Source organism: Canis lupus, chromosome 16, assembly GCF_003254725.2.
Source record: "Canis lupus dingo isolate Sandy chromosome 16, ASM325472v2, whole genome shotgun sequence".
NCBI classification, from domain to species: domain Eukaryota; kingdom Metazoa; phylum Chordata; class Mammalia; order Carnivora; family Canidae; genus Canis; species Canis lupus.
This window is the reverse complement of record NC_064258.1, coordinates 14,216,065-14,240,116: the sequence shown is the minus strand read 5'-3', so window position 1 is coordinate 14,240,116 and position 24,052 is coordinate 14,216,065. Positions and strand designations below refer to the sequence as shown.

At 36.8% G+C, this 24,052-nt stretch overlaps 1 protein-coding gene across 1 annotated transcript in view; it reads left to right on the top strand.

Moving 5' to 3' along the window:
* The window catches only part of DGKI (diacylglycerol kinase iota), a 428,861-nt gene that overhangs the window by 359,778 nt on the left and 45,031 nt on the right, over window positions 1–24,052 (top strand). The window contains 1 exon segment of the mRNA XM_049094866.1: window positions 11,431–11,456. Coding sequence (XP_048950823.1) covers window positions 11,431–11,456 — 26 coding nt within the window.

The following is a 24,052-nucleotide window of genomic DNA, read 5'->3' as shown; positions in this document are numbered from 1 at the left end:
GGACTTTCACTAGCAAATCTTCAAATAAAGATTTATAGAAAAGTAGATATAATCCTAGGAAGACAGTGGTGGAGAAGAGGACCCTAGATGCACCTCATCCCATGAACACAACTAGATAACAATCAGTCATCCTAAATTTGTCAGAAATACCTGAAGAATGGCAGAACAAACCCCACAATTAAAGGAAGATAAGAGGCCACATTGAAGAAGGTACAATGTGCGGAAACACAGTTTGGGAGAGAAACATGTAGCTCCTACGGAAAGGAGGGAGCCACAGTTGCCAAGAGGGGTGAGAGACAGACTAACAGAGAATGCATGAGGAGAATGAATTCCTATAGCAATTGGCTTGGTAAGTGAGAAGATCCAAATTTCATGAGTTCTTGCAACCAGGGGAGCTTAAAGCCTGAGGTTTTAAAGGTCAGCAGGCTTGGCTGGGCTAAAGCCTGGAGGGCATTGTGCTGCTCCTGGGGAGAAGGCAGAGCAAGCAGCCTGCAGACATACAGCATGGCTACAGCAATCTGAAGAGCACCTATGACACACAATGGGGAGGTTATTCACTCATCTTGGAGCATGTCCCAGAGGGTCAGTGTTCACAGAGAGACCCCTCTGGGAACAGAGGAAGTGGCCGGCACCATTTACCTCCCCTACTCCTCAGCATAAGTGCAGGGCCACCCGTGGGAACCAGTTCAGGGCTGACACTACCTAACTTACATCAAGCCCTGCCCCTTGGTGGAACCACTCCTCCCAGTCACACTTATATTGGTCCCAGCAGAGGGGGTGTCCTTGCCCCCAGAAAACCAACCTAAAACACTACTCACACCACATCTCCCAACAGGGTAGTTGTGCAGAGCCTCAGTTCTGGAGACAGGTCTCTTGTGGTGACAGGTCTCATTTCATAGACTAGAGCAAACCTAGTTAAAATATGCCACATTCAGGCTAGGTACCAAGCAATGCTCATAGCAGGCAAAGAGAGCCTCTGTAGGCAACTGGCCTGAAGGATAAAGTGACCAGGACAAAATGATAGAGCACATGCAGCACATATTGGAGGCACTCCTAAAAGTGCCAGGCCCTAGAAAACAGGGGACACTACACCGCAGGACACTACAAGATCTCCTCTTCAAAGGCCATTACCTTCAATAACAGGAGATGTAGGGGTACCTGAGTGGCTCTGTTGTTTAAGCATTTGACTTTTGGTTTTGGCTTAGGTCATGACCTCAAGGTTGTGGGATTGAGCCCTGTGTTGGGCTCAGCATGGAATCTGCTTGAGATTATCCACCCTTCCCCTCCCTCAGCCCTTCCCCCCAAGTGCTCAGTCTCATAAATAAATAAATAAACAAACAAACAAACAAACAAATAAATAAATAAATAAATATTTAAAAAAAAGAATAGGAGATGTAGTTGACTTTCCTAACACAGAGAAATAGGCACAGAGACTCAGACAAAATGAGAAGACAGAGACATTTATCCCCAATTAAAGAACAGGACAAGGGCATGGCCAGATATCTAAGTGAAATAAATATAAGTAACATGCCTAATGGAATATTTTAAGCAATGATCATAATAAGGATACTCACTGGACTTGGGAAAAGAGTAGGAGATATATGAGACCCTTACCACAGAGATAAGGAATAACAGAGAAAAGGGGCTCAATAAATGAAATGAGGAACACACTTGATTGAATGAACTGCAGGCTGAAGAAGCAGAGGAATGAGTTAATGACCTAGAAGAACAAGTAATGTTAGGTAATCAAGTGAACAAAAGAGAGAATAAAGAATTATGCAAAATGAGAATAGTTTTAGGGAACTCAGTGTCTCCCAACAAATGTAATAACATTCACATTATAGGAGTCCCAGAAGAAGAGAGAGAAAGGGGAAGAAAATATATTCAAAGAAATAATAGCTGAAAACCTCCCTAATATGGGGAAGGAAACAGAGATCCAGATCCGGGAGGCACAGAAGACTTGCATAAAGATCAGCAAAAGCAGATCCATACCAAGACAAGTTGTATGGCAAAATGTAGGGATAAAGAAAAAATTTTAAAAGCAGCAAGACAAAAGAACAGTAACTTACAAAGGAAAACCTATAAGGGCAGTAGGGCATTTTTCAGAAGAAACTTTTCAAACCAGAAGGGAGTGAGTGGCATGATATATTCAAAGCACTAAATGAGAAAAATCTATAGCCAAGAATACTCTACTCAGCAAAAATATTATTCAGGATAGAAGGCAAGATAAAGAGTTTCTCAGATAAACAAAAACTAAAGGAATTCATGACCATTGAAACAACACTGCAAGAAACATTAAAGGAGACTCTTTGAGTGAAAAGGAGAGAACAAAAGTGACAGTATAAAGGTAGGAAACAAAAACAGTAAAAATGAATATTTTTGTAAAAAAAATGATTCAAGGAACTCACAAAATAAAAGGATGTAAAATATACAACAGATACCTAAAACATGAGGACATGAGGAGTAAAGAATGTGTTCAGACTTAAACTACCATCAACGTAATATAGATTGCAATTTGCATAGAAGGTTATATACAAATATAATGGTAACCATATAACAAAAGCTACTAATAAATATGCAAAGAATAAAGACAAATAAATCCAAATATATCACTAAAGAAAATCAGCAAAACATGAAAAAAGACAAGTATCAGAGAAAATCTTCAGAAACAACCACAAAACAAATAATAAAATGACAATATATACATAGCTATCAACAATTACTTTGAATGTAGATGAACTAAATGCTATAATCAAAAGACATGGGGTGACAAATAGGATAAAAAATACCCAACACCCATCTACATGCTTCTTACAAGAGACTCACTTTATTTTTATTTTTATTTTTAAATTTATTTATGATAGTCACAGAGAGAGAGAGAGAGAGAGGCAGAGACACAGGCAGAGGGAGAAGCAGGCTCCATGCACCGGGAGCCCGAAGTGGGACTCGATCCCGGGTCTCCAGGATCATGCCCTGGGCCAAAGGCAGGCGCCAAACCACTGTGCCACCCAGGAATCCCCAGAGACTCACTTTAAACCTAAAGACACTCAGACTAAAAGTGAGAGGATAGAGAAACATTTATGCAAATGGAGATCAAAAGAAAGCTGGAGTAGCAATACTTATATTGGAAAAAATAGACCTTAAAACAAATACTGTAACAAAAGACAAAGAAGAGTGCTATATCATAATAAAGGGGACAATCCAACAAGGAGATATAAAATTGTAAAAATTTATGCGCTCAACATAGGAGCACTCAAATACATAAACAGTTATTATGAACACAAAGGACCTAATTGATATAATAAAATAATAGTAAGGGACTTTAACACCCCACTTACATCAATGGAAAGATCATTTAAACAGAAAAAAAACAAGAAGATGGCTTTGAAGGACATACTAGACCAGATACATTTAGCAGATATATTTAGAATATCCCATCCTAAAACAGAATGCACATTCTTTTCAAGTGCACAGGGGTCACTCTTCAGAATAAATCACATATTAGGCCACAAAAAAGTCTCAATAAATTTTAGAAAACTGAACTCATATCATGGATCTTTTTTGACCACAACACTATGAAACTAGAAGTCAACCATAAGAAGAAATCTGGAAAGACCACAAATATATGAAGGTCAAATAGCATACCACTAAACAATGAATGGGTCAACCAGGAAATAAAAGAAATTAACAAGTACATGGAAACACAGGAAAATGAAACCACATGGGTCCAAAACCTTTGGGATATAGCAAAAGCAGTTCTAGGAGGGAAGTTTATAGCAAGAAAAATTTCAAACATCCTAACCTTATACCCAAAGGAGGTAGAAGAAGAACAATAAACAAAGCCTAAAACCAGCAGGAGGAAGTAAATAATAAAGATTAGAGCAGAATTAAATGACATAGAATCTAAAAAAAACAATAATAGTACAGATCAATAAAACCAGGAGCTGGATCTTTGAAAAAGATCAATAAAATGGATAAACGTCTAGCCAGACTTATCAAGGAAAAAAATGCAAAGGACTTAAATAAATAAAATACATATGAGAGAAGAGCCAACACCACAAAAATACTAACAATTATAAAAGAATATTATCAAAAACTATATGCCAATAAATTGGACAACTTAGAAGGAATGGATAAATTCCTAGAAACATATCAAATATCAAAACTGAAACAGTAAGAAATAGAAAATTTGAACAGACCTATAACCAACAAAGAAGTTGAATTAGCAATCAAAAAACTCCCAACAAAAGGCAAAGACCAGATGGCTTCACAGTTGAATTTGATCAAACATTTGATCAAAGAAGAGTTAATACCTATTCTTCTCAAACTGTTCCAAAAAATAGAAGAGGAAGGAAGACTTCCAAATTCATTCTATGAGGCCAACATTATCCTGATACCAAACCCAAATAAACTAAAAAAGAAAACTACAGGCTGAAACCCCTGATGAACATAGATGCAACACTCCTCAACAAAATACTAGCAAGCCCAGTCCAACAATATATTAAATCATTCACCATGATCAAGTAGGATTTATTTCTTGGTTGCAAGGGTGGTTTAATATTCATAAATCGATCAACAATGTGTGATATATCACATCAATAAGAGAAAGGATAAAAGCCATCTGATCATTTCGATAAATATAGAAAAAGCATTTGACAAAGTACAACATCCATTCATGATAAAAACAAAGTAGGTTTATAGGGAACATACATCAACGTAATAAAGGCCATATATGAAAAACCCACACTAGTATCATCCTTAATAAGGGAAAATGGAGAGCTTTTCCCCTACAGTCAGGAACAAAACAAATTTGTCTACTCTAACTACTTTTATTCAGTATAGTACTGGAAGTCCTAGCCACTGCAATCAAACAAGAAGACGTAAAAGGCATCCAAATTGGCAAGGAAAAAGTAAAACCTTCACTATTTGCAGATGACATAATACTATAGAGAAAACTTGAAACATTCCACCAAAAAAAACCTGCTAGAATTGATAAAGTCACAGGATACAAAATCAATGTATAGAAATCTGTTGTTTTTCTATACACCAATAGTGAAGTGGCAGAAAGAAACTAGGAAAACAATCCCAGTTACAGTTGTACCAAAAATAAGATGCCTAGGAATAAACCTAACCAAAGAGGTGAAAGACCATACTCTAAAAACTATAAAACACCGATGAAAGAAATTGAAATGACACAAAGAAATAGACATTCCATGCTCATGGGCTGGAAGAATAAATATTGTTAAAATATCTATGCTACACAAAGCAATATACAGACTTAATGCAATCCCTATCAAAATACCAACAGCATTTTTCACAGAGCTAGAACAAATAATTCTAATATTTGTTTGGTGCCACAAAAGACCAATAGCCAAAGCAAACTTAACAAAGAAAAACAAGGCTGGAAGCACCACAATTTCATACTTCAAGTTATTTTATAAAGCCGTAGAATTTAAAACAGTATGGTATTGGCACAAACACAAACACATAGATCCATGGAACAGAATAGAAAACCCAGAAATAAACCTACAACTACATGGTCAATTCATCTTCAGAAAAGCAGAAAAGAATATCCAGTGGGAGAAAGACAATCTGTTGGGAGAAACACAATGGTGTTGGGAAAACCGGACCATTTTATTATACTATATACAAAAATCAATTCTAAATGGATTAAAGACCTAAATGTGAGACCTCAAGCCATAAAAATCCTGGAAGAGAACACAGTAGCTTCTCTGACATTTGCTGTGGCAACTTTTTTCTAGATCTGTCTCCACAGGCAAGGGGAACAAAAGCAAAAATAAACTACATCAAAATCAAAAGCTTCTGCCCAGCAAAGGAAACAATCAATGAAACTAAAAGACGACCTATGGAATGGAAGAAGATATTTGCAAATGACATAGCCAATAAAAGTTCAGTATTAAAAATACATAAAGAACATATACAGCTCAACTCCCAAAAAACAAATCTGCTAATTTAGAAATGGACAGAGATAAGAACAGATATTTCTCCACTAAAGACATCTATATGGCCAACAACAGACACATGAAAAGATGGGCAGCATCACTCACCATCAGGAAATACAAATCAAAACCACAGTGACTGTTGGTAGAAACGCAAACTGGTGCAGCCACTTGGCCAACAGTATGGAGGTTCCTCATAAAGTAAAAAATAGAACTACCATATGATCCAGTAATCGAACTATTGGGTATTTACCCAAAGAATACAAAAATACTAATTTGAAAGGATAAATGCAGCATTATTTACAATAGCCAAACTATGGAAGCAGCCCAAGTGTCTGTTGATAGATGAATGAATAAAGGAGTGGTATACACACACACATACACACACAGAGAGAGGAATATTATTCAGTCATAAAAAAGAATGAAATCTTGCTATTTGCAACAACATGGATGGAGCTGAGAGTTTTATGTTAAGTGAAATAAGCCAGTCAGAGGAAGACAAATACCATATAATTTCACTTGCGTGGAATTTAAGAAACGAGGCAAATGAGCAAAGGGAGGATAAAAGGGGGGCGAGAATCAAAAAACAGACATTAACTGCAGAGAACAAACTGATGGATACAGGAGGGGTGGTGAGTGGGTTGATGGGGAAAAGACGTGATGGGGATCAGTGGGTGCACTTGTCATGATAAGCACAGGGTGATATATGGAATTGTTGAGTCACTATATCTGTATACTTGAAATTCACGTGATGCTGTATGTTAACTAACTGGAGTTTTTGAAAAAACTTAAAAAGCAAAAAAAAAAAAAATCACAGAAAAGTAAATCAAAGTGGAAAAACAGCAAGACATTTTCCACAAAGCAGTTACTTGAATAGAGGAATAAATGAATGGCTTATATCTTAATATATTTGTAGTTATTATTCATCTCTTACCTTCTCTTAATATCCTTTTCCTAGTGCAGTGGTGACACAGTGGAAAGAGCCCTCAAGCTTTTTCTATAATTTACCTGTTCAAATATTCTGGACCAACTTTTGCTCTTTTCTTCTGCTAGAGTGTTAGGATTATTTCATAATCATTATATTTCTTCCTTATGTTTCTGTTCACAGAGGCTCTATTCCATCCGTTACTCCTTCCTCCTTTCCCTCCTTCCCTTTTTCCATTTTAAAATTTTATGGAGATCTGTTAATAGTTTTACCTACCCCCTGCCATCATCTTTTTAGTGTACTCCCACCTTAAGTTTTGTTTGTCAGCAGATCCTTATCCTGCTTTCTTCTTGGAGTATTTTCGTGTGGATATCATGCTGTCTTTTCTTCATTACTCATATTTGTTTTGGAGGAGTTCTTTTTGGAACTGTTAGTTTGGAACGGATAATTAGGGATAGTGGGTTGGTGTGTTTCTGGAAGCTTGACTTTGGGTCTGTTTTCAATTTCTTTTTAGCAGCGCTATCCTCTGGCATTTGATTCTACTTCTGACTAACAGGACACCTGGCTCAGAGCAGAGGGCTTTCTGCCAGATTTTGTGGTGCACAGTGTAGCTCATATCTTTTGAGTTGACTGAGATCAAAATATGCTCTCCTTGTCTTTCTGAAACGTGGTCGAATTTTCCCCCTACTTGGTAGCTCTTTTTTTAAAGATGATTTTGGTTTATGAGCATCTTCTGGCTTAGTCAAAGACGATGCTTCCTTTTCTGTTTTCTTATTCTCCCTGTTGTCTTAAAAAAAAAAAAGATGATTGATTGATTGATTGATTGATTGATTGATTTGAGAGAGAGAGAAAGAGAGAGAGGGAGAGGCAGAGAGAGAGAGGCAGGTTCCATGAAGGGAGCCCGATGTAGGACTCAATCCCAGGACCCCAGGATTACACCCTGCACCAAAGATAGACCCTCAACCTCCGAGCCACCAGGCGCCCCCCTCCCTGTTGCTTTTCATGAATTTCAAAGAGAAGAGCAGAAGCTTTGCAGTAATAGTTTCTAACTCATCTTCCACCTTTATTCTTGCTTTTTTTTTTTATTCCACTCTGCACAGCCTGCCTGATGAGAAGCACCAATGAAAATGTATGACCTCGCTGCTTCGGAAACTCACTTCATTTAGCTTAGGAGGTAAATTACCAGTGCTTCGAAATGGCCTGTCAGGCCATATATGAAATGGCTCCTGCCTCTTCTGTCTCCAGGCCTAACTTATTACTCCTTTACATTTTAGCAACACTGAGTTACTCATCTGCTTGATAACGTATTACAAAACTTCCTACCCAGATTCCTTGTCATACGCCTGGTCCTTCTGCCTGAGATTCTTTTCCTTTCTTATTTACCTAACAAGTTTCTGCATTTCCTTCCAAGCCCAGCTCACATGGTTCTTGCTTTCTGAAGTCTTCTTTTGCTCTTCTGGAATAAATGGGTCTCTCTATCTCCTGTTCCCTCTTTACTTCACACATGTTTTGATGATTATACTTTTTTCAGTATAATCCTTTATTTACCTATTTTTCTCCTTCACTAGACTGAGGTCCTTAAAGTCGGTATCTTGTTCATCTCTGTATCCTCATCACAAGGTGTAGGGCTGGTACCTAATAGGGTCTCAAATAATTATTATGTAGGTTTGAATCAACATAAATAGATTTAAAATAGGAGAGAGGTTTTGAAATCTAAGGACATGAGATTTTGTTTCTGCTTTTTCACTTTGCTGAATTTGAATGAAATGCAAAAAAAAATGTTTTTAAGAACCACAAAGCAAATGAAACTAAGTAAAATCAAGTATAAATATTCTACAGACTGTCATAAAAGACTAGTACTGAGGAAAGAGGTAAGAACTCTAAATCCTGGAGTTATTTGAATGATAGTCATAGTTTGCACTATGAGAGCGATGCTATCCCCAAGATAAAGTGTACGTGGAGGAGAAATAAACAGTCTGGAACAGAACCACAAGTCTTGCAGGTGCAGTGGGAAGAATAAGAGTGAACTTTCCTGCATTCCTCAGTTGTCAGGTTGAAGAAGATTATCTGTTCCTGGAGTTCAACCACTCTGTTTTAAAAATAACTACTTCTATTGCTGATCGCATGAATTTTCCTCTCTCCTGAGCTAAGTTCTGTAAAACTTTTTATGCCCATTTCCAGCAATAATGGATGATGTGCATGTCTCAGTAGTATAATTTAGTGACTCGTTAGAGTGAAAGGTGAAATACTGAGTGAGGATTGAAATACTCCATATGTCTTAAAATTCCACAAATCCAGGCGTGTGGGAGACATTCAGCACAGAAACTCAACATGACTAATCTTCAGAAAACACTCTGAAATTGATAGTTCTTCCCACTGCCTGGACGATTGCATCCCCTTGGGACTTGAACGAAGCCATCTGGAATTTTTCAGATTTAATATTAGTTCTTTGCTTTCACAGAAAGGCACCAAAAGCCCTGCTTTACAAGCCTTCTACCTGAAACATTTAGCCGTCTGTTGGCATGGATTTTTCTTTGTTCCTGTAGAAGTTAATTGCCAACAGTCCAACAAGTCTTATTGCTTAATTCCCATTAGAATACACCAGGGCTAAAGATGTTACCTTGTTGCTGACTTCTTTTTATGCCCTAAGCATCTTAAGAAATTATCTTATTTTAAATACATATTTCTCATTAGACTCACCTTTCAATCCTATTTACCTCGATTCAGCACTGTCTCCCCCTTTCTTTTTCCTAACCACTAAGGCAGATCGTGGGTCTCTGTTGCTGGGTGTATTGGATGTCTTTTGATTCTGAGAGTGCTCCCATTATCCTTATTCTGGAACTTGTCTCACTCACTAGGCCCTTCCGTCATGGTTGTCCTAGGACCTGGCAAACCTGGTTTGCAGAAAGTTTGAAGGTGACATGATGATTTTTTTGAGGCCCTCCAGAATATGTTTGAGCCTAAGCACCACTGTGGTGGTGCTGACATTAATTAATTCAGTTCAACAAATTTTAATCAGGGGCCCATTCTGTACCATGTAGGAAATAGTCCTAGTTTTCTATTTGTTCACAACCCAGTGGGGAAGACTGGTGTGTGAAGACTGGTGTGTGATAGCATGAAAGAGGGAAATCCCGAGGAGAACACAGATTGGCTTCACCTGGGGAGGCCAAGTGGTATTTCTCAAGCAGTGGACTCTGTGGAGATGACTTAGCTCATGGCAGGTTCCCTCTCGGTGCTCCCTGTGTCCATCACCCTGATGTCAGTTTTCTCGCTACCAAAGCTTGGGACCCTCTGTTGTTTTCACATGCAAAAGTTCACTTGAAGAAACTTGTAAGGTTGAAATGATTTGACACTTTGCCACTATCTTTCCCACCACTACTGCTGTGTCCTTACACCTTACTCATCACTTACATAATGAACAAAAATATTACTGAGCAGTAAATAAAGTAAAGCATTCTCAAGCATCCCAAAGTAGCTAAAATCTTCCTTTAACCACTGTGCCTCCATGGAATCATTCTTGCCCCGGCACGAGTTATGCAAATGGATGTGTTACTAAACTCTTGCATTTCTCTTTGGTCATCTTCCTGCTGTGGACCTCAGGAGGCTGATCATGTAGAAGAGAGGATGCCTCCTGCCTGGTTTCTTGCCTTTCCCTACAAAATTCTATCACCTGTTAGTACAGAATTATACACCTCCCTTTATCCCAAGGAAAGAATGATATGGTAGAGTCAAGACTGTATCTTTCTTTTTCTTTTTTTTTTTTAAGACTGTATCTTTCAAGCTTGAGGGAAATTCATCCTCAAGGATGAATCTGTATTGCTCAGAGTAACTCAATCAGTGGCTAGCTGAGGAAGAAAGAAAGGTTTTTATTGAGAAAGGGTCGATAAGATGCTTCATCAGTGTCTTCCTAACATAATTGGAGCTGCAGAAGTCATCCATATATAAAAGTTCTGTGGGACCCCAATGATCACTCTTTTGCTCATCCTGGTTCTTAAAGGTTTAGAGCTATGAGGTCAGTACAAAGAGGTTCTATGTCATGCTCACGTAAACCTTAAATTCCACGAATAGTGAAAACAAAAAACAATAATGATAAGGGTACGTATCATTTGTTTTACTTCTGCCTCATTTTTTACTGTCCAAGTAGATTTCTTTTTACTTGCACACAGTCTAGTGCTTATTTATATCCCTGGTATTTTCTCTGAAGGCTTGGCCTTTGGTGACATCACAGCATTCCATCCATTATCACATTTCTATGACTTTTCTATTTGTGTGTGATAAATACAGACTTAAGTTCGTTGCAGTCCCATGACACTGTGCAGTAGACTGGAATTTTATTAACCCCAACCAATCAAGGTAATCTTTGGGAGTGATCAATTAGAAAATACCATGTGACCAACAAATTAATTACACTGTCTACTATATTGACTTTGTATTTAATTAAATTTGGGGGGTAATATTCCTAGGAGATTATTCTTGATCATTATTGCATTTGTAATTATTAGTATTATTTACAAAACATTTATCATGCTTATTATCTCGTTTTAGGTCACCAGTCTCTTCAGAAGATCACGGTAAGAATCTGTCTTACTTATACTAATTCAAGATTAAAAGTTGAGCTCCGTTCCTTACATTTCATTGTCAGAAGAAAGAATTATTTAAGGAAATGTTTCTAAGACATTGGTCTAGTATTTTTTTTTTTTTCATGTGGAGTGTCATGCACTTTTAAAAATTCAATGCATCCTAGCTAAATGTGATGTCTTCCAATCTATTATAACCAATTTGGTTGACAAATATTATGAAGCTTATGTATCTGCCTGATTTATGACTGGATACTTTCTGTGACTTGGGGCTAGCTGTGTAACTTCTCTGGATCACAGATTTTCATCTTTAAAATGAGAGTTTGTAGTAGACATTCCCAAAAGTTTCTTCAAGATTGGATGTTGGAATTTGCTAAAAGTACTAGAGGTCTGAAATGAACCTAATCCACAGAGGTATTAACTGTTACCCAGCTAAGGTGAGTTATTCACATTTAAGACATAGTTATTTTATTAAAAGGATAAAATATATAGTTTTGTCACATCCAACTTTTAGAGTTCATTTATTCAGTCAGTCATTCAAAAAATGTACACTTTAAGTGTCTACAATGGGTCCATTATACTATGTAATCATGTTATACAATATTAGGAACTATGTGCAAACACATGTGGTACGTGACATAATTTTCTCCCTCCAGGAGCTTTATGAGTCTAGTGGTGAAGGAAGTGGTGAGAAGATAGTAGGACTCTGAGTAATACTGGCATTCCTCGTCATGCCATCCCTAATTAGTGAGGGCACTATTTTGCATTCAGCCAGCTAAATACAACACATGAAAGCTGCTATAAGCTTCCCTCTTCATCCCTTTAGTCTATTCGGTCATTAAATTTTATTAACTCTGGTTTTTGTATTTCTTTTATCTCTGTTCTCTTTTCCATCCCCAATGCTGTTGCTTAGGGTTTCTCCATGTCTTATTTGGACTTTTAAAGTTATCTTAAAACTGCTATCCATACCCTAGCTTTCTATCCTCTAGTTCTCTGTATACTTGGATAGCACTACATTGTCTGTTCTGTAGCAAAAATCTGCACCCATTGCCTAAGGGTTGAAATCTTATCAAAAGATCAGTCGTTGTATTCAGGTTTCCACTATTGTATTTTAATGTGGAATGGAAATCCTAACTGATGGAATCTTTGTTTATTGCTACTGCTTATTGCTTCTTATGGCATCTTTTCCCCCTTCTGAATGCGCAAGCCATGCAGTATATTGCAACTAATTTCTGAAACTCACCATGTTTCCTGTGTCCTGCTTTTATCCATGCTGTTCTTTGTGACAGAACTACTCCTTTTTGTGATATACATGGTTTACATTTACCATTTGAGACCTTGTTAATCATTTCATCCTCCCTGAGAGCTCTCTGATCCACTTACCATTTGCATGAAAAATTTTTCTTCTAGAATTTAATAGTAAATTTGATGCTTGATTTGCTTGTCTCCCATGCTGGGCTGTGAGTTCTTTGATATAGATCCTAACAAACAGTAAACATTCACCAAATGTTTATTAAGTGAATGAATTAAGGACAAAGAGAGGGAGTTTTTGGATATCGTGCCATATCATAAGATCTCTCGTAATATTGAAATGAAGATGTATCACATCCCTGAGGATCATAGGCAAATCATGTTTAAACTTATTAAGTCAGAATTGGGTAACCAACCACCTAATGATGACCTATTACGGTATGCTATTTCGCTCATCATTGTTGGTCTGACTAGATTTTTTATTGTGTGTTTAGAGATCCTTGGGCTTCTAATTTCCATGGACTCAAAACGTGTTTCGTTTTTATTTCGATCTAGGGTTCTCCTAAATGACTTTTGTTTGCTTTGGCCTTCCAATCTATTAGACTTATCCCCTATTCCTAACAAAGGAGTGTGTAGGGGACTTCTGAATTGTTATTCTGTAGTTCGCTAGGAATTCTTAAGGGGTTATGAGCTATCAGTGAGCAAGTGATGGCATCCTTGGAAATCCTTGAAAAATGACTATCACCAGAAAGACTTGCTCAGTATGAATAGCACTTCAGAATTAATTATTTTAAGAACTAGTATATGTGACTAGTTAAGGAAATATTATCCAAATTTGAGGGCTTTTATATTTTCATGGCTTCAAAAGTTATTACATGTCCATGATTCTTCGTCGATTCTACAACTTCCAAAAACTACTTGAATATATAAGGTGAAATTACAGTGCTGATTTATCTAATCTTATTAATTTTCCATCATCTTCTAGCCCATGTATACTTGGGAAAAGTATTCTTAACCCAAGGAAAAGGAAAATATTCTTAACCTTTTCTTTTATCACCAAGATTTTCTACTAGAACTTAAAATATGTTTCCTCCTGCTTATACATTTTTAGGTTCTCATATTTTCTGTGGTTCACATTAAATCTCCTGAATATTCTATCAAGCTTACATTTATACATGATAATGATATTGCAATATGTGTGCTTTTAAAAATGGTAAGAGGTAACAGTTTTCTTTTCTCAAACTTAACAATAGAAAAATTGAGGTTCATTGGGCAAATGGATTGTGACATTGGAATATAATGCCCCATGCCTCTTGACTTTCTATTTTGTTAACTTACTACCAGTGATCTTACTTTTCTCTCTAATAACGGTTGCGCTGGCTAACTTCAAAACAGACTTTGTTCTTGAGAAAATCTAATTTTCGAAAGTCCAATATGCCCAGTATTCTCAGTTCCCACAGATTACTTTTCATAGAAAATAGGCTTGAACATTATGGCTCTGTCATTTACCCTTTCTTACCTCCTGCCTCCTTATCTGTAAAGTGGAGATCATCATATCTACCATGCCTACCTCATGGGATTATGAGTTCAAGGGGAGATCATCTGTGAAATCATTTTCCAGTTTGCTAAAAGCACCCCAAACACAATGCTGATATCATCCAGGCAGTGGATGAGGAAGTGTGAGTTTATTTGTGATGTTTGCTCAGCATTGGACACTGTCTTTGAAAAGTTAAAAGGTGTCCTGGGGGAGAAGGAGAGATAGAAAACTGTTTCCTTCAATGTTATCATTAAATATTGTGTTTTCAGGTCCTTGGGTGGCTCAGTGGTTTAGCGCCTGCCTTTGGCCCAAGGCGAGATCCTGGAGACCTAGGATCGAATCCCATGTCAGGCTGCAGGCATGGAACCTGCTTCTCCCTCTGCCTGTGTCTCTGCCTCTCTCTGTGTGTCTTTCATGAATGAATAAATAAATAAAATCTTTAAAAATTAAAAAAAAATAAATATTGTGTTTTCATTGGAAACCTTTGAACATCTGGGTAAGGAAGAGTAAAATGGTTAATGCACAATGCAGCTTATAGTGGCGAAGTAAAAATACAGTTCATGATTACATGTGGCATCATATAGGAAACTGACCATATAAGGCATAAGTGAAATATAAAATGTTCCTATTGGTATATATAGTATCAGAGTCATTAAGAATAAAGGCTAACATTTTTTAGCACTTTTGATGCAGACACACTGTGCTAAAAATACTTCAACTATATTACTTCATCTCATTTAACAAATAGTACACAGTAGACATTTTACCATCTATTTTTTAGTGGGAGGCAAAAGGTTCATGATACTTAAATAACTTGCTTAGGATCACATAGCTAGAGTTAATTTTCAAACCCAGTTCTTTTTTTTTTTTTTAAGATTTTATTTATTTATTCATAGAGACACAGCTAGAGAGAGAGAGGCAGAGACACAGGCAGAGGGAGAAGCAGGCTCCATGCAGGGAGCCCGACGTGGGACTCGATCCCGGGTCTCCAGGATCACTCCCTAGGCTGCAGGCGGTGCTAAACCGCTGCGCCATCGGGGCTGCCCTCAAACCCAGTTCTAATACCCAACTCTTGCTCATTCATGTACCATATCTCCGGAAAACAAAAGAAATGATTGTCAGAATTAAGGTGAATAGAATTATAAAGAAAAAAAATTCCCTCTAACAAGAGTTTATTTACTACTGTGTAAGTAATCTCTTTTTAATGACAAAACAAAACAGAACAAAAATAACAACCTGTCTCTCCTGCTGGGAATGATTTGTCCCTGTAGAAAAAGCAAATACCAATGTCACATTCTCTCATAATTAGTTAACTGAGTGAAACCGAAGCTTCAGGGAAACCTGCCACACCAAATCCCAGTGGGAACATTACATTTTAATGTTACAGCTGCAAGCTGGAGTCCTACCCCTTGTCAAAAGATAAGCCTGGCAGTGATTGATTGCCCTGCCCTAGGAGTTTCCTCTGCATTTAGAGCCTATCACCTCATCATTTAAATTGCTCCAGGAGCATAATTCCTGTGCCCAGGCTGCTCTGCTTGAGCTCTCAGATTCTGTTTTGTCATCTTGGCCACCTTATTGTGGGGACCCCTGAGAATGCCCCTGTGCTGCTGCTCCTCCACCAGTGCATTCACAGAGGGTCATCTTCCAACTAACGTCTGCTCACTTACAAAATACAGGACAGTCACTGAATCTCTCACAAGGAAGTGCCAACACTCTGTTTGATTCCCCTAGATGTCTGAAGCAGGCACCCCCTTCCTGTCCTCCCTCCTAGACCGGTTGGCAATAATGGTTCTTGCATTATATGGTGGCTTTTTCGTTGCAATAGTAACACAGTAGACAAGGATGGGAGTAGCAGGCATCTGGAAGTAAAATTTTAAGGACCACAGTCACTAGAGTAAGTCCCCAAAGGGTCCAGTATCAGACTTGGAGGCAGTTTTACTTTGCAGGAGGTTAGACAAGAAAAAAAACAACTCCAAACAACACATTGTTGGGTGGCCTACCACTCTTTAATATATCAATAACTATCTCTTGGCTCAAACATCATAGATGGTTTTTTTCTCCAATGTAAACATATACACATGCAGTTTTACTGACATAGATAATATTCATAAAAATGTACAAAATTTATCAGCTTAGTTTAAATGATAACCAAAAGGAACTATGGCATGCCCAGCCCCCAGCCTAAGATATAAAACATTGGTAGTCATCTAGAAACTTCATATTTCCCTTTCTGTTTACATTCTCTTCCCTCTCCCACTGAGATACCTCTGTTCTGTTTTTTAAATAATTTCCTTGTTTCTTGTGATCATTTTACTACGTATACACATATTCCACATATGAATGTGTGTGTGTATTCCAGATATATGTGTCTTTATATGTATAGAGATTTGCTTATATTGAACTCTCATAAATTGAACCCTGTGGTAAATTCTTCTGTGCTTCTTTTGTTCAGAATGTTTTTGTGACACATCCTTGTTAAGTGCCTTATTGCGTACATTTATTTCATTAATTTTTCATGTTGTATAGTATTCTATTGTATGAATATAAAACAACTTATATATCCAAACTCTGATGAATATTTGCACAGACTGGGTTTTTTGGTTTTGTTTGTTTGCTATTGTAAACAATATCATTATGAACATTCTTTTTCATAACTCCTCTGGCTTCCATATGTATGCATTCTTCTAGGGATTAAGCCTGGGGATGGCATAGTTAGGTGGTAGGTTATATATCTGTGTAAGTTATCACATCATGACAAGTTGTTTTACAAAGTAATCCTAATTTACTCTCACAACTCTAGTCAGAGCTCCCATTGATCCCTATACTTGCCAACACTTGATGTTAACTAATGAAAAAATATTTTACCAATTTGGTGGGAGTGTCAAATGTTATCTTGGGGTTTTAATTTGTGCTAAATGATTACACGTCAGATTAACTATTTTTCATATAAGCCATTTGTGTTTACTTTTCTGTGAAATGTTGCTTTATTTCTTTTGCTCGTTTTTCTCCCACTAGGTTTTCTTTTTCTTAATGATTCATAAACATCTCTACAGATTCTAGGTAAAGGTTTTTTGTTGATAAGCGTGTTGCAATTTTTTTCCAGTTTGTGGTTTATCTTTCCAAACTTTTTTTGAGGAATAGGTATTCTTTAATTTAATGTAAACAAATTACTAATATATTTTTTAAGATTTTATGTATTTATTCATGATAGATACAGAGAAAGAAAGAAAGAAGCAGAGACACAGGCAGAGGGAGAAGCAGGCTCCATGTAGGGAGCCTGACTTGGGACTTGATCCCGGGTCTCCAGGATCGCGCCCTGGGCTGAAGGCAGAGCTAAACCTCTGAGCCAGCGGGGCCCTATTAATATTTTCTCTATGGTATCTAGCTTTGGTATGTTCTTAAAGAAGTCCTTTCATAGGCTAGAATATCCTAAGGATATTGTCCCGTTATCTCTTCTACTGTTTTCATAGTGTTAAACTGCAATTGTGTCTTCATTATTTTGGAAATGATTTTGTGGTTTGATGAGAGGTAAAGATCCAGTTTTATTTTGATTTTTTTCATATATATAACCAGTCATTATTGTTTATTTCTTTCACTGACTTGAAAAGCCTGTTCTATCTTTCCCTATATGTGGATTTCTAGATCTCTTTTCTATTTTATTGATCTGTATGTCAATTCTTGTACAATGATTTTTTAAATTGCTCTAACTTTGGTATAAATCTTGCTATCTGGGAGAGCACATACTCTAAAATTTGTTCTTCTTCAACAATGTCTGAATTGTATTTGGACCTTTGTTCCTGCCTATGTATTTTAGAATCATTTTATCAAGTTTTGTGTTGTAATTTTCATGGAAATTGCATGAATCTATAAATCAGTATAAAGACAATTGATACTACAACAACACGTCTATCTCAAACAATCTCTTTATATTTAATTTTTTTGTTTTTGTTTTTTTTAGAATGCCTGTCCATAGAATTTCATAATTTTCTTCATGAAGGGTTTGGCTGTCAGTTTTAAATAAAGTCCTAGGTACTTTACAGTTTTTGGTGATATTTTAAAAATTGTATTTTAAAAATTGTATTTTCTAAGTGATCATTGTTGGCATAGTAGAATGAAATTCACTTTAGAATCTTGTTTCAAGGTTCTTGCTTCAAAATCTTAAGTCAAGATTCCGGCTAAACTTTTAAATTCATAAACTTTACTTGAAGGGTCTGTTGTGAGGAAGAAATTCTGCAGAGGCATTATCATCTGCAAGTAATGATAATTTTGTTTCGTTCTTTCCAATGATTATACTTTGTTATATATTTTTCTGGTCCTTTCTATGCTGATTAGAACCTTCAGAACAGTACTGAATAGAAGTAGAGATAGTAGATTGAATAGTGGCATCATCGATTTGTTTCTGATCTCAAAGTGACTGCCAACCACAAGTCACCAATAAGTGTGGTGAACAGCACTGGTGATGCTGGTTGTTTTGCAGATAGTATCTTCAGGATTTTCCTTTTCATCCAAATGTGATAAATTCAACAGGTATTAGAATTTTACAGACTACTTTTTTCTTCATCTTTTGAGATAATGATTTTTCTTCTTTGGTGTATGTCATTGTCTAGTAGAAAGCAATACCATATGCATGAGATAAATTCAAATTGGTTATTATATTAATCTCCCTTATATATTGCTGGATTCAGTTCCTATTCTTTTTAGAATTTTTGTGTCCATGGTCATCCATGTGATTGGCCTCTCATTTTCCTTCCTATTTTACAGAGCATGTGTGATAAATCTAGCTTTATAAAAGGAGTTAGATTTTTACTGTTATTTTATTTTATTTTTTTCAAGGAATGTTTCTTTTTAGCTTCATTGGTCCTCTGTATTACATATTTGTTTTCTGTTTCATTGGTTTCTTATCTTTATAGTTTCCTTTATTCTAATCATTTGGCTTGTTTTTATACTTTTTTTCTATTTTTTATTTTTTTCTTAACAATTTTATTTATTAATTCATGAAAGACACACACACACACACACACACACACACACATACACACACACAGAGGCAGAGACACAGGCAGAGGGAGAAGCAGGCTCCATGCCAGGAGCCCGATGTGAGACTTGATCCCAGGTCTCCAGGATCACGCCCTGGGCCAAAGGCAGGAGCCAAACCAGTGAGCCACCCGGGGATCCCCCTTTTTTTTTCTAACATAGACAATTGAAGTACAAATGTAACCAGAATGCTTTCTCTTCTCTGTATATGTCCTTCTGGAATTCTGTTTAGATGCATGATAGACCTTTTCATCCTATATGTGTCCTACTCTCTTTTGTATTTTATTTCTCCTGGTTTCTCTGGAATGCATCCTGCATTATTTCTTCAAAGTTGTTTTCTTGTGTTTTTACTGATTTGTATTTATCTGTTTTTGATTATTCTTTGAGCCACTCATATCTTTGGGCCTTCATACATGAGAATTCTTTAAGTCCTTGAGAGAGGTTTTCCAATCACCAAAGAAAAATAGCAAACTTAATTAAATTATCTGTTGGTGAGTGTGTGTGTGTATGCTTGTTTGTTTCTTTCTTAAGATACATAGAGAACATAGAGACAATAATTCAGAGTGCCCAGTGTTCTATTGATGGCAATAAATTCACATAAGAGTTGCCTTGTTTTTGGTTTTATGTCCACACAACATCAAATTTTCTTGTTCAGTCCTTTATAGGTCTTATTTATTATTCATCCTATACTGATTTAGCTCTTCAGGGGCTCAATTTTATGTGGGGGTCTCTTTGGGCAGGTTCCAGGCTTTATCTTCTATATCCCATGCCTCACACAGTCATCAAAGAGAGGCTCAAAATCCTAAAGGTGTGGCAGAAAACTTTAGGGCATCGGGTGGTTTGGGCACCTGTTCATCTGCGAGGGTCAGTGGATTTACTTTGTTTAATGGATTTATATATTCCTGTCTTTCTTCACAGTAGAGAGTGTGTGTGTATGATGAGTTTTTAAAGGTTATTTTTGTTGTAAAATGAAACACCATACATAGCTTGGCATATTATCATGGTAATATCCTCATAACCATCACTCAGGCCAAAAACCGAAATTCCTTCCATGTGTCTCCATCCTAATTACATCTCTCCAGGCCTCTAAAAGTAACCACTATCTTGACTTCTGTAGTATTTTTTTTGTATATCTATAAAATCTAATCACTCATTCTAGTCTTATCTTAACTATATTATAGTTTAATCTTGCTCATTTAAAAATATAGTATTGTCATCTAAGTCTCTTTTAAATGTACATTCTCCACATACCCCTTTCTTTTACTTAGAATTTATTTTTGAAATGCTCAGGCCATTTGAACTGCAGACTTTCACACAGGCTGGGTCTTGCTGAGTGTATTCTAACACAAACTCTGATCTCTGGCAAGTATATTGGTGAGAATTTGTTCTTTTATCAGAGACAAATGATGTCTGGATTTCACTGTTTTGTTGATGTCAGACTTATCAATTAGGGTTATAAAATAGTGCTGTTCTAGTTCTACCTTTGGGGTTTTCCCAGTTCTTTCATTTCATAAAGAATCACTTCATCTCCTCTACTGTTTTATTTCTCAGTGAAACAGTGCTGTAAAGGAAAACAATAAATGTTTGAATCTTTCCTTTTATTTATCTGGTTATCAAGATAATTAATTGATTCCTTATCAATGTAAAAAATGACCAATTTTCAAAAATCATTACAAATTCATGTTTTTTTTTTTTGTAGGCTCCATGCCCAATGCAGAGCTTGAACTCATGGCCCTGAGATCAAGAGTCACATGCTCTACCAACTGAACCAGCTAGGCACCCCATAAATTCACAATTTTAACACATTTCATGGGCTTCAGTGCATTGCAATTATCATTCTTATTGAAGCTTAAATTGTCCTATCTATGGCAAGAAGGAAGTCCCTTCATCTTGACTTCTAAGGTCTAATATGGTCCTAATATTTATAGATAATTTCCTTGATACCCAGCATAGCAAGATGTTTCAAGCTCATCTTTTGTAGTTCTTGCCCTGGACATCATTTCTCTAAAATTTCTTAGATTATTTCAAAGAAGAATAGTATTTCAAGATCACAATTTGGGCACTAGTTACTATTATGTTGTTCATTGTTTCTGGTTGAGCAGAGATAAGACAATTATATTTGCATTATGGATACGTATGTGTGTCTATATCTGTGTATATACATGCCTCATCTTTTATTTTAACTCACACAATTCATTTAGGATTACTGAAAGGATTTAAAACAGATTTCCTTGTATTTTTATTGATTTATGATATGTTGGTATTAAAATCATATAGACATTGTACACTATAATGTCTCTCTTTTAATATTCATTTTTGACTTGGTTGCAAAAGTAACTAATGCTCATCATGAATTAATATGCTGAAGAAAGTCTAGTTATTTTGGTTGTCTGAGCCACTTTTTCCCCCAGATCCCTTAGGAAAAATCCCCTGAAAACAGTATTTTTTGAGTTGTTTCATGAAAAAGCTTATCTGGGCCTTTTACCCTAAAAAATTAGTTGTGGTCTGTGGTGCCTAGGTGGCTCAGTCAGTTGAGCATCTGACTCTTGATTTTGACTCAGGTCATGATCTCAGGGTCAAGCTCTATCCTCAGTGGGGAGTCTGCTCTCTGTCTCTCTCTCTCTGACCTTCCCCTAATGTGCTCACACATGCTCTCTCTCTTTTAAATAAATAAATAAATTTTTGAAAAAAAAATAGTTATGGTCTCTACAGACTCATCGTGTCACATGTTCTTTCCTTGATATTTTGAGTATTCCATTTTCTCCTGGAATAAAGTATTGCCTTTAAGGTCTGATGATATTCTTATAAAAGTCATTTCTTGGGATCCCTGGATGGCTCAGCAGTTTAGCGCCTGCCTTTGGCCCAGGGCGTGATCCTGGAGGCCTGGGATGGAGTCTCACATCAGGCTCCCTGCATAGAGCCTGCTTCTCCCTCTGCCTGTGTCTCTGCCTCTCTCTTTCTCTCTCTCTCTCTCTCTCTGTGTGTGTGTGTGTGTCTCTCATGAATAAACAAATAAAATCTTAAAAAAAAAGTCATTTCGGGATGCCTGGGTGGCTCAGCAGTTGACTGCCTTCACGCCAGGGCATGATCCTGGAGTCCCAGGATCGAGTCCCATGTCAGGCTCCATGCATGGAGCCTGTCTCTCCCTCTGCTTGTGTCTCTGCCTCTCTCTCTCTCTCTCTCTCTGTGTTTCTCATGAATAAATAAAATCTTTCCAAAAAAGTCATTTCTTTTCTTTTCTTTTTTTTGTATAGATACCCAAAGGATATTCCTCTTTAATGTCCAATACCTTTACAAAAATATGCCTTGGTATAGATCACTTTGAGACATTGATGCTCTCAGATACATGATACACTATTTAAATGTATGGTTCATTTTGAATTTCAAAGCAGTGTTCTTGAATTAAGTGTTTATACATGGTCTATTCTCTTGCTTTGGTTTTCTTCTTTAGGAGCTCATTTTGTATGTTTGATCTTCTCTATGTCTCTTTAACACTTGTCATTTCCTATCACATTCTTTTTACCCCTTTCATTATTTTTTGAAAGTTTCTTTGTGCCTTCTACTTTTCTTAAGGCTTTACTGGTTGAATTTATTTGTTCCTGTGTTCCTTCCAGTTTGTCTTCATTGGAAAATGATTTTTTTCTGTTATTTCTAGTTTTTTGTTGAATGACATCACCTCATTTCTGAATTATTCTGATTCAGATGGGCTATTCTTGATCTCATGTATCACTTTACTAACGCCATTAAGCTTACTTGAAATAGTATGCTACTTTTTTTTTTTTTTTTTTTTTTTTAGTATGCTACTTTTTAAGCAAGTCTTTATGGTACACTTTCATTGCCTCTCAATGTTATTCTGTTCTTTATCCTTTTTTTTAACTAAAATAACTTCATATGAGATTTTACCTTTCTTTGCTATTTTTTCTATGAAATTCATTTTCTTTCTGAATTTTGGAAAGAAATGTAAGTTCAGTTAGCTATTCTCGCTTCAGAGGCCTCTTTCTTCTGTTGGTTTTGTGTCCTATTGAAAATGTGGTAGCTTGCTTTCTCTGACTTCCTGACTTTGATCCATATCCTCACTTTTATCAAGACCTCTTTCTTTGCTCCCATTAGCCATATTCAGCACAATGTGAATTCCACTCAGAAATTCATCCTCAGTTTGGATCCTGTCTTGAAGGGGTATCCTAGGTGGTCAGTTTTGAGAGTTCACAGGAGCTACAATGCTCTAGGTACTTCCGTTTGTAGTGGGGCCCCTTACATGGATTTGGCAAGGGAAAGGGGAAAACTTCTGAGGCTGCTCTCATACTGGAGCCCAGTACTTTACCAGGACCACCTGTTGGCTACTTTGTGGCATTCCTGCTGTTAGGTACATCAGCTTCCCCACTGCCTCCCTATGCCCTCCTGTGCAGACACTGGGAGAATGCAGGTCTTTTGGCAGTTAATGGCCTCTCTGCAGCCACTTGTAATCTTGAAGTTTGTAAGGATATCTTGTTACCTTGTTTTTACAATTGATGGTGTATTTTGGTTCTTTTACTGAGTTTCTCTTTCTATGTGTAGATTCAGATGGGCATTAGGGAGGGCACTTGTGATGAGCACTGAGTATTGTATGTAAGTGATAAATCACTAAATTCTGTACCTGCAACTGATATTACACTGTATGTTAACTAACTGGAATTTAAATTAAAACTTGAGGGGGGAAAAAAAACAACAAAAAAGAAACATTCAAAAAGTCTGCTGCTACTATTACCACCATCTTCCCATATTTCCTGAT